At 39.6% G+C, this 11,026-nt stretch overlaps 1 protein-coding gene across 27 annotated transcripts in view; it reads left to right on the plus strand.

Annotated features, from left to right (window-relative positions):
• Window positions 1–11,026, plus strand: part of ABI2 (abl interactor 2) — a 104,408-nt gene that overhangs the window by 53,979 nt on the left and 39,403 nt on the right. For 13 of the 27 annotated variants that reach the window (XM_075829802.1, XM_075829813.1, XM_075829808.1 and 10 more), the window contains exon 4: window positions 6,269–6,286. The exons of the other annotated variants lie outside the window; for them this stretch is intronic. In XM_075829802.1, the coding sequence (XP_075685917.1) occupies window positions 6,269–6,286 (18 nt within the window). The remainder of the gene's footprint in view (window positions 1–6,268; window positions 6,287–11,026) is intronic. 27 annotated transcript variants of the gene reach the window in all.

Below are 11,026 nucleotides of genomic sequence, written 5' to 3' on the forward strand. Positions count from 1 at the left end.
GGGAGTTCTTCTGTCGAGCTTTAGTAATTGCAGAAATAGAAAATAATTTAGCAAAAGATCCACAGTGTGCTCATCCAGTCTTCGTTCTGGGATCTGTAGTTCCTCAATGGAGTCCAGTAAGGAGGGGGCTTGTAGGCAGGCAAGTGATTCAAGCAACGTAGGAAAAAGGAAATTCCTCAGCACATCCATAAAATCTAAAAGGATCTTTATTTGGTCATCTTAAAAAAAAAAATCCAAGGAGGAGCCCGGTAAGGCATGTTACAGCTTACGCGTTTCAAACCAGACTGTTCTTACTCATGGCATACATAACAGATTCAGTACATGTGTTTTAAAATCAAGGTTAGCCAATCCTGACACATCGTCTCAGTAGCAGCTCTACACACCACTTGAAAAAGAAACCGGTTTCATGTATAACAAAATCACGGTATGTATGTGTGCATATAGAAACCTATGAGAATTTTACTTTATATTTAGCTTACGCATTATGTATTTTTTTGTTTCTCAATAGAGTATATGAATGAAATGTATCGTGAAGATAACATCAAATAAGAAATATGACTATAAATGCATTCTAAAACGAGTATAAACAGATTGTTGTATATATTCGACTGTGTACACATACAAAAAAAGTTCACATTTTTTCTATTTGTGGAGCAATAAATATATTTTTTAGTTGGGAGATAAATATTACAAACAAAATATATTATAAAATATATCATTTGAAACAAAATTTAGATTAAAAAAACCTCTGCATTATACATGCTCTTCGCTTTATGTATATGATACATAATATCAGCTTAAAGGTATATTTAGGAGCGTTTACATAGAACATAATTTCAAAAAAAAAAAAATCACGTTTTTTTTCTATGTGTACAGTCTCTAATATATACAATAATCTGTTTATACTCGTTTTAGAATGCATTTATAAACATATTTCTTGTTTGTTATTTTTCTCGATATATTTCGTTCATATACTCTATTTAGAAACGAAAAATACATTGTGTAATCTAAATATAAAGTAAAATTCTCATAGGTTTCTATATGCACACATACATACTGTGAATTTGTTATACATGAAACCGGTTTCTTTTTCAAGTGGTGTGTAGAGCTGCTACTGAGACGATGTGTCAGGATTGGCTAACCTTGATTTTAAAACACGTACTGAATCTGTTACGTATGCTATGAGTAAGAACAGTCTTGTACGAAATGCGTGAGCTGTAACATGCCTTACCTGTGTCCTCCTTGGATTTTTTAAGACTATCAAATAAAGCTCTTTTTTTATATTTTATTGATGTGCTGAGGAATTTCCTTTTTTCTTACGTTAATCTCAGAAATTTGAACTTCCACTCCTATAAAGCACAAAACAAAAGAAGTGAACAATGGGGCAGACTTACTAATGCATTTTGGCCCAATTTTAGATCAGATGTTTGTACCACTCTAGACCCTATAAAAAAATAAAAGCGGTGTGGCTTAGCAAATAAAGGGCATGACTTAAATGCATTAAAAATTTGGCAATATATTCTATCGCAAAATAATTTAAATCAAAGGTGGAGAAAAATGTCTAGCTAGATGCACCAAATTCATTATACAGCATGCCACTATGATAAATTTGGTGCATCTTCTGACAGCCTTGTCTTAGTTTACACTGTCTAAAACTTACAGAGCTTAGTACCTGCCACATTGTATTTATATATATATATATATATATATATATATATATATATTTATTTGTATGGCTTCGTTCACATCTGCGTCAGGGTTCCGTTCTGACGTTCCGTTGGAGCTTCCCGTCAGAACGGAACCCCGACTGAAACAAACGGATGCCATGGGCTTCCGTTTGCATCACCATTGATTTCAATGGTGACAGATCTGATGCAAATGGTTTCAGTTGGTCACCGTTATGTAAGGTTTCCGTCGTTTTGACGGAATAAATATCGTAGTCAACTGCGCTATTCCGTCAAAATGGCGGAACCCTTACGCAACGGTGACTACGGGAAACCATTTGCACTGTATCCGTCACCATTGAAATCAATAGTGATGCTAACGGAAACCTACGGTTGCAATTTGTTTTAGTCGGGGTTCCGTACTCACGGGGAGCTCCGACGGAACCCTGACACAGATGTGAATGTAGCCTTAAGCAAACAACTTGGACCTTGGGCTAATAGTTATCCCATGGTTAAATATAAGCTCAAACAAGACCCATTAACTTTCTGTCCCCCCACTCAATCATTGACAGCCATACATGGAAATCTCTCAGCAATTGTATGGCCAGGTTCCCATGTAGCGTAAACACTGCAGAATTTCCGCAACGGAATTCTGTGCGGAAATTCCACAGCATTTACAGTAGCAGCAAAGTGGATGATATTTAGAAAATCTCATGCCCTCGCTGTAAACGTTAATAAACTGACCTGCGGTGCAGAATTTAAATCTGCAGCATGTCATCTTATGTTGCGTTTTTGTTGATTTTCTGTTGTGGCAAAAATCGCAACTCGGGGAAAAAAAATAATCATACTTACCCAGAACACACTCCTTCTTGCTGGCGGCCTCGGATGACGTTTCATCCCATATGACCGCTGCAGCCAATCACAGGCTGCAGCGGCACATGGCCTGCGATGTCCTCTTAGGAGGTCGGACTACACGCAGAAGAGAGGGAAGGGGGTAAATGTGATGTATAAACATGTTTTTTTTTTGCAGTGCGTTTTTTCGGACGGAAGGTGCTGCGGGTTCCAGGTCTGATACGCTGCATAGTTTTTACGCAGCCTATCTGACCTGTGGGAACCCGGCCTATTAGTCCAGACGCAAAGAACAGAGAGGACTAAGATTTAAAGGGGTATGCTGGTTGGAACAAGTTACCCGCTATCCGTAGGATAGGAGGTAACTTGCTGATCGGTGGGTGTCCGACAGCTGGGACCCCCACTGATCACAAGAACGCGGGTCCCATACGCTACGTTTGAGCGGATCAACAGGTCGCTCATGTTTACTGAAGCTACATTCATTTTTTATGGTGACGGAAATAGCCAAACGCTGTGCTCTATCTCCGGCGCTCACATACAGAATGAATTAGCGGCAGTGTGCATGAGGGACCTGCCGCTACGTTCAAGCGGGGTACACGGGACCCCCGTTCTCATGATTGGTGGGGGGTCCCAGCTGTCGGACACCCACCGATCAGCATGTTACCCCCTATCCTACGTATAGCGGGTAACTTGTTCTAACCTGAATACCCCTTTAAATTGTAGCTAAATGTTTAACAAACTTCTGACATGTCATAGTGACATGTCAGAAGTTTTGATTGGTGGGGGTCCGAGCATGGAGACCCCCATCACTCGCTAAAACTAAGCAAAGCGCAGACGCAAAGCGGCTGAGCGCTCACACGAGCGCTTCAGCTGCTTCGTTTTAGCGATTGGTGGGGGTCTCAGTGCTCGGGCCCCCACAAATCAAAACTTCTGACATGTCACTATGACATGTCAGAAGTTTGTTAAACGTTTAGCTACACTTTAAGTAAAAAAAATAAAAAAAATAAAATGACAAGTTAGGGTTCACATTTGAATTGGAGGCTCCGTTCGGGGCCTCCGTCGCAGATCTGTCAGAAATTGTGCTATTGTTTCCGGTAAAACCACGGACACCCTGACGGAATGCCGACAGAACACATTAAACTCAATGGTTTCCGTCGGCCGCTGGCGGTGTCAGTGTTTCCACGGAACCATTGCGTTCGACATTCCCTTGTTCTGCTCCTCGAAAGGAGCAGAACAACGGGATGCCCCGACGCAGATGTGAAGAGGGCCTTACACACTCTTCATGGTGTTTTTTTTTTTTTTTTTCATTAGTAGCATACATTCGTCAGCACGATTTGTTCAACAAAACGAAACGTGTAGATGGTGTCCGTGTGTATTTACTGGTAAAAAAAATTATTATAAAATTAATAATATCCTGTTACCTTTGAGTTTTATGGCACTTTCAAGTCCAGATGTTTACTATTTTTTTGCAACCATGAAAGTTAATGGTAACGGGATGCAACTGACTAGGCATCCTGTTAAATATAAAAATGTACAGTTTAAGGATGCATCTGACAAGTGGATGATTGTTTTGGAATTCTTTTGTATGTGAAAAAATTTCTGCATTTGAGTAAAGTTTTTATTTTAGAAGCAACAGTGTATTTGGGCAGTGATTCTATAACAGATAGAAAAGCATGTTGAACGTTACAGGTCAGTTTTAATCTACAATCTGATATCCCTGATCCCAATGTTGCTCTTCTTTAATACAAAGGCCAATACATAGTAATCTTCTTTACATGTTTAAATTGTTTATTTTTTGTGTATGATAAACTACACAGTTTTTCATCCAAATAGTCATTTATATCGTTATAGGATCATATTCTAAAGGCTATGTACTCCTTTGAAAACGGTTTTCCTCCTTCTTTTTTTACTTTTTTAAATTAATGTTAGTGTGTTTGGTGCAACTTTCTAATTACTTTTTATTAAAAAAAACTATTTTTACTTGTTCAGATACAGCTGCTTTGTATCCTGTATACAGAGCAGCTGTGTCTAGCGCTGAAACCTGGATCAGTCAGGTCAGCGGGACTCATGGGTTCAGTCAGTCCTGCGGACCTTACGGATTTAGGTCTCGCCGCAAGATACAGCTGCTCTGTATACAGGATACAAAGCAGCTGTATCTGAAAAAGTAAAAATATTTTTTAATAAAAAGTAATTCGAAAGTTGCACCAAACACACTGATAAACAAAAAAAAACCCAGGAAAAATGTGTTCAAAGGTGTACATCCTGGTAAATATTTTGTTCCGCAGGAACGGCAATCTGCAACGTAGGCCCCTGACGGAGCCTCCGACGCAGATGTGAACAGAGCCTTAGAGATGATTGACTAGAATAGATACAAGTGTATCAAACTTGGCTCTGAGATTCAGTCTTCACTGGTTTTTAGCGTATGGTTGTAAGAAAGAATGTTTAAATTTACTGACGCTAAACTCTGAGGAATTCAAGCACATAGTAAATTAGTAGGTTGCTTTTTATACCAAGTGAACACATTGCATTTTGATAAAACCGAAACACTTTAAGGTCCCGTTCACACTGAGTATATTGGCGCTGTTTTTGACACAGAGCCATTGATTTCAATGGGAGGCGGAGGCGGTTTTTCCCTCGAGCGGGGAAAAAGAAGCGACATGCCCTTTCTTTGGGCGTTTCCGTCTCTGATCTCCCATTGACATCAATGGGAGGCAGAGAAAGCGGTTTTCGCTGCCCGCGGCACAACGGCCACGGCCGATAAACGCTGCATAAATCGTGGCAAATGTTCTGGAGGCAGATTTTTCCACCTACAAAAACTCTGTGTGAACAGGGCCAAACAACGGAAGATAATGGCAAGGGTTTATTTACACATTACGCGGGAACAAGAACAATTCCACCGCAATGTGTTAATACACTCAAAGTGCACAATTTGTCCTGGCTTTGTGTGTGTTTTAATATATTGAAAAAACAAATAATTATATATTTCAGTTGATCTAAATGTTCACATCAGCATTTGGTTACCGTTCATCGGTTCCGTTCAACCTTTCAGTTGGAGGAACCACTGAACAGAAAGCCGAACGTAAAGTATAGCTTTCGTTTGCATTACCATTGATTTAATTGGTAATGCTTCCGTTGCAGTTGGTTTCCGTTTGTTTTCGTTCCGTAAAGTTTTTGTTTTTTCCAAGGAAACAAAAGTGCTGTCGACTACGCTATGGTTTCCAAGAAAAAAACAAACTTTACAAAATGGAAACTAACGGAAACCAACTGCAATGGAAGCATTACCATTGAAATCAATGGTAATGCAAACGAAAGCTATAATTTACGTTCCGCTTTCCGTTAGTTTCCTCCGACGGAACAGTTGAACGGAAACCAAACTCTGATGTGAAGAGGCCCTTATGCAAATTTTTCACATAGTCTTTGATTTCATGTGTATCATTCTACCGGTCATATAGATATTTAAAAAAAAAATCTGAGGGGGGTAGGAGAGGTCGTCTTCTTCTTGTTGGAAATCACTTTATTTATATCACTATAAATAATAAAGGATAACTGGAATATAAAATAAAAAATGTTTAACCATGTATATTTCAACCTGAGAGCTTAGACCATAGAATATTTTATTTTTGTGCTTTATACATTTGAATGCACTTGTTAACAAATGGTAAACCTTGTTTTGGTTTATTCGTGTTTTATGACCATATTAAACCTCAGTTGCTTTTTTTCTTTACTTTTCCTGTTTGCTTCCTTTTTACATTAAGTGGTTGCTCAGATTTAAGGTAAGAGTCTAAAGGTGAATTTCTCTACTTCATGGTCAAGATAGTACAGTGTGAATGAAAGGTTATGGATGTCTTCTAACACAACTTCTTATCTCCACCTGAATCATATAGAGATCACACATGCGGAATATAACACTTATGTTTATTCTGTACATAAGACGCTTTAACAGTAAATTTTAGAATAGGAAGGACATGTATCACTGCGGACTGACTTTAGAGCTTCTGCCTGCCTGTGACTCAGAATCCTCTTCACTTGCCATTATTGAGAGTCAAAATTTCCATCTATTTCCGTGGAGAGTAATCCCATGTGTAGTGTCCACTCCATTGATGCTAGTCACCCAAACCGGCCCAGCTGTCAACAACCATACTCCTACAGACCAGTTTTATATAATGGAAGATCCCTAATATATTTTTAGTAATGCGACTACATTTCCACCATGATTCTCCTCCGAAGTTACACTGCATTTGAATGGCTGTGGTTTCATTGGTAGTGTTTTTTTAATGTGGCTTTAACTAGCTAATCGTTCACTAGCAGAAAATCTCACTCTATCTGATAGTCCATTAATGACTATGCTAAAAAGCTTAACTAGGTCATGTGTTGACATCATTCAGGATACGAATATACTTGTAATTGTCATTTCCTCCAAAAGTGTTAACAATGGAAAGGTCTGTTTGGATTTTCAGTCTATTAGATGACTTCTTTCCTTCCTGGATCACTCACTATGTAGTGCTAAGTAACATCTACAATTGTATCTTTTTACAACATAATGTTGAAGACCTATTTTTATTTTTTTAAATCTTTATTTATTTTTGTGCTGTGACCATTATAACGGTTTCTGCTTAAGACCAAATCTGTCATCAGACTAGGTTGCCCTATTTAAGGGCAGCATAGTATGGGGACAGGTCCGCTCTCTTATTAGCCAAATCGGCACCAAAAATATTGTGCCGTTTGGCTTATTGGAGCGTTCACAGAATACAGTGGACTCACAGCTAGAAGTCCTAGTGTTTTCATGAGGAGAGAGGCGGTTGGAATGTTCCCCTCATTGACCCACTAATGACCAGCCTATTTTGGACCTTAATGACCAAGCTATTTTTTAAGTTTTTTAAGTTTTTCCAAGCTATAACTCTTTTATTTTTGCGTCGACATAGCTGTATAAGGTCTTGTTTTTTGCGGGACAAGTTGTATTTTTTAATAGCACCATTTTGAGGTACATATTATTTATTGATTAACTTTTTTTGAGGGGGGGGGTAGAAAAAAATTCTGAGATTTCGCCACTCTTTTTTGCGTCCTAAATCTACGCCGTTTACCGTGTAGTATAAATAACACAATAACTTTATTCAGCGGGTTGTTACGATTGCAATGATACCAAATTTGTATCGTTTTTGTATGTTTTACTACTTTTACACAGTAAAAACGCTTTTTTTTCAAAATTATTTGTTTTTGTGTCTCCATATTTGAAGAGCCGTAACGTTTTTATTTTTTCGCCGATGCGGTTGTATGAGGGCTTTTTTTTTGCGGGAAGACTTGTAGTTTTTATTGGTACCATTTTGGAGTAGATGCGACTTTTTGATCACTTTTTATCACATTTTTTTAAAGTCAGGATTCACAGAAAACAGCAATTTTTCTGCCGTTTTTTACTTAATTTTTTACGGCGTTCACCGTGCCGGTTAACTAATGTAATAGCTTTATAGTCGGGGTCGTTACGGACATTTTTTTTTCACATTTTTCTTTTTATTAACTTTATTAAACTTTTTTTTTTTAACTTTTTTACTAGTCCCACTAGGGGACTTTAATATGCGATTCTGCGATCGCTATTATAATACACTGCAATACTTTTGTATTGCAGTGTATTATGTCTGTCCGTTTAAAACGGACAGGCATCTGCTAGGTCATGCCTCCGGCATGATCTAGCAGGCATTCATTACAGGCAGACTTGGGTTCCATTATTAGGCCCCCGGCTGCCATTAGAGACACAGACACTCGGCGATCGTATCGCCGGGTGTCGGTGGGAGAGAGAGGGAGCTCCCTCCCTCTCTCCAAAACCACTCAGATGCGGTGCTCGCTATTGAACACCGCATCTGAGGGGTTAAACAGGTGAGATCGATACTAATATCGATCTCACCCGGCAGAGCAGGGACGCCCTCAGCTGCCTCTGAGAGCAGGGAGATTTGACAGCTCCCTGCTCTGTTTACTTATTCCGATGCCGCGACGTAAAAAGTCTATGGCATCGGAATAAGGCCCGTTAGTGACCGACGTAAAAACACGATGGGCCGGTCACTAACGGGTTAATACACCAGACCTATAGCTGTGAGTCTACTTTACTTTATTCTTTATTCTTCTTCTATTAATTGTTCTGAAGTAATATTGACCCATGTGAACAGGATCGCTTCTCGCAATTGCAGCTAAAGTGTCCAATTCCAACACTGTATGGGTCACATGTGGCGTACTTGCATTGTATTTCCGCTGTGTAAAAATATGCTGCGGTAAACTTTACAATGAATGCCTATAGGAAAAATATTCCCCAACGCATACAGATTTCTCTAGTTCTTGTGTGGTTTGGAAATACATTGCAAGTACGCCACATGTGAGAAACCCTATTACTTAATTTTAATAGTCCTAATTTTTTATAAAAATTAGCTTTTTTTTCTCGTGCCGCCCGTGTTTATGAACTGCAGCTTGCCTTGCCCACCAGCTGCTGATTGACCGCTTTCTCCCCATACTGTGCATAGGGAGAAAGCTGCCAGTCAACTCATGAATATGCGTGCGCTATGTAGTCCCCAATATGCATGAGCTGCATCTAGCCCCACTCACCCCGCCAGAGGTGGGACCCGCATCTATCGAACATTTATGGCACATCCTGTGGATATACCATAAATGTCCCTCATGGGCAAACCCCCTTTAAGGCTGGCTTTACATGTTTTTGTTGCGTTTTTTTTTTTGTTATGGTAGATAAACTCCCATGTCTCTCAATGGGAGTTAATCCACTAAAATAAATAAACGCTTGTTAAAAACGCAACAAAACCGCACAGTGTAAACCCAGCCTTAGTATATTGAATGAATTCTGGGAGATTCAGACATGATCTATTTCTTCTTTATGCAGCAGTTATTTTTGCTTGAGTGCTGGATGTTTTGCTGGACTCACTGGCAGCATTACCTATAGATTAAACTTCCTACAACATTCTGTCTTAAACTTTATTTCCTTCTCTCATACTACTTTGTGTCTTTGTTAGGCTCTGTTCACATTGGTGTCATAGCTTCTGGTTTGACAGGATACATGACGCATATGACGGATCCATTTTAATCCTGTATTTTTTTTTTCCTCATTGACATAATGGGTCTGTCAGGTTTGCTACACTATTCTGACCAGTGAAAAGCAATGAATAAGTCCCCACACGACCGTAAAAAAAAAATTGCGGACGTCAATACTGTCCCGCCTTGTTCTATTACTTGCGGACACCTTTCCGTATCGCTACGGAAGGGTGTCTGTGCCGTAGAACCGTGCCGGGAAATATGGAGCATGGCCTACTTTTTGGATTTTACAGGCCGTGCTCCCATACTTTCTATGGAAGCACGGCACAAAAATGCGGTCATCGCGGGCCGTGATTACGGGCACGGCCGTGTGTATGAGGCCTTACTGATGAAACATCTAACACCAGTGTGAACAATGTCTTAATTGGTGATTGTGTTGTATTTTAAATCTCATTTCCATTTGCAAGTATGCACACTCTTTGTTTTATACTTAAATGACTCCCATTAGGATTAAATGTTAATGTTGTTTTCCCCTGAGAGCAGTGAGCTGACTTTAAAACTTATTTTTGGGTGAGTTTACACACACCGCTTTTGGTCCCCAATTACAGCAGTATTAAAATAAGTTGTATGTTTGTGGACAATCGATCTGATGAAAATCTGCCTCAACAGAAAAAAATCTATGAAGTACGTTCACCATTATCACCACAATTGTATTATATAAACTGTGATCTCAGAGAAGACCCCCTTATGGGGAACAGGAGGATTTCATGTTCCTGAGATAGTGGAAAACCATTCTATAGCAATGTTCTCTTCCTGTATTTTTGTGTATACTGCTATTATTGGGGATCGAAATCTGTATTCATGATCCAGCCTAATAGACTATATTATCCCTGCTGCTGTTTCTTGGGTATCCTGTGTAGTCTTCAGATATTCCATAATACATTTGTTGTTTTTTTTCTTTTGGTCATCTGTGAAGTATATTACATATGCTGATTTCTGTCTTTATATTGTAGAGCTGTAGTGCTAGCTTAATTCATCATAGGATATAGAAGAAAATGATTGGCCCAGTTGATGCATTTTTTTTAAATTTTTTTTTTTGGTATTACTTTTAGGCCTCATGCACACGACCGTAAAAACACCCGTTATTGCGGGTCGTTATTACGACCCGCAATAACGGGCTCATAGGCTTCTGTTAGCCACGGGTACCTTCCCGTTTGCTCACGGGAAGGTACCCGTGCCGTTAAAAAAGATAGAACATGCCCTATTTCATGCCGTAATAACGGCACGGGCATCCCATAGAATTCTATGGGGCTCCCGTAATCATGGGTGGCTCCGTGTGTTCACCCGTGATTACGGGAGCGTTGCGAGGTGAGGCGAGGTCAGGGGACTACCCGGTCTGCAGGCCACAGCCCAGTGGCGTAACTACCGCCGGGACTACAATGAAAACTATGGCAGAGCGGGGAGGTATCTCCCCGCTCTGCCATAAACAA

The sequence above is a fragment of the Rhinoderma darwinii genome, chromosome 6 (genome assembly GCF_050947455.1).
Source record: "Rhinoderma darwinii isolate aRhiDar2 chromosome 6, aRhiDar2.hap1, whole genome shotgun sequence".
In the NCBI taxonomy this organism is placed as follows: Eukaryota; Metazoa; Chordata; class Amphibia; order Anura; family Rhinodermatidae; genus Rhinoderma; species Rhinoderma darwinii.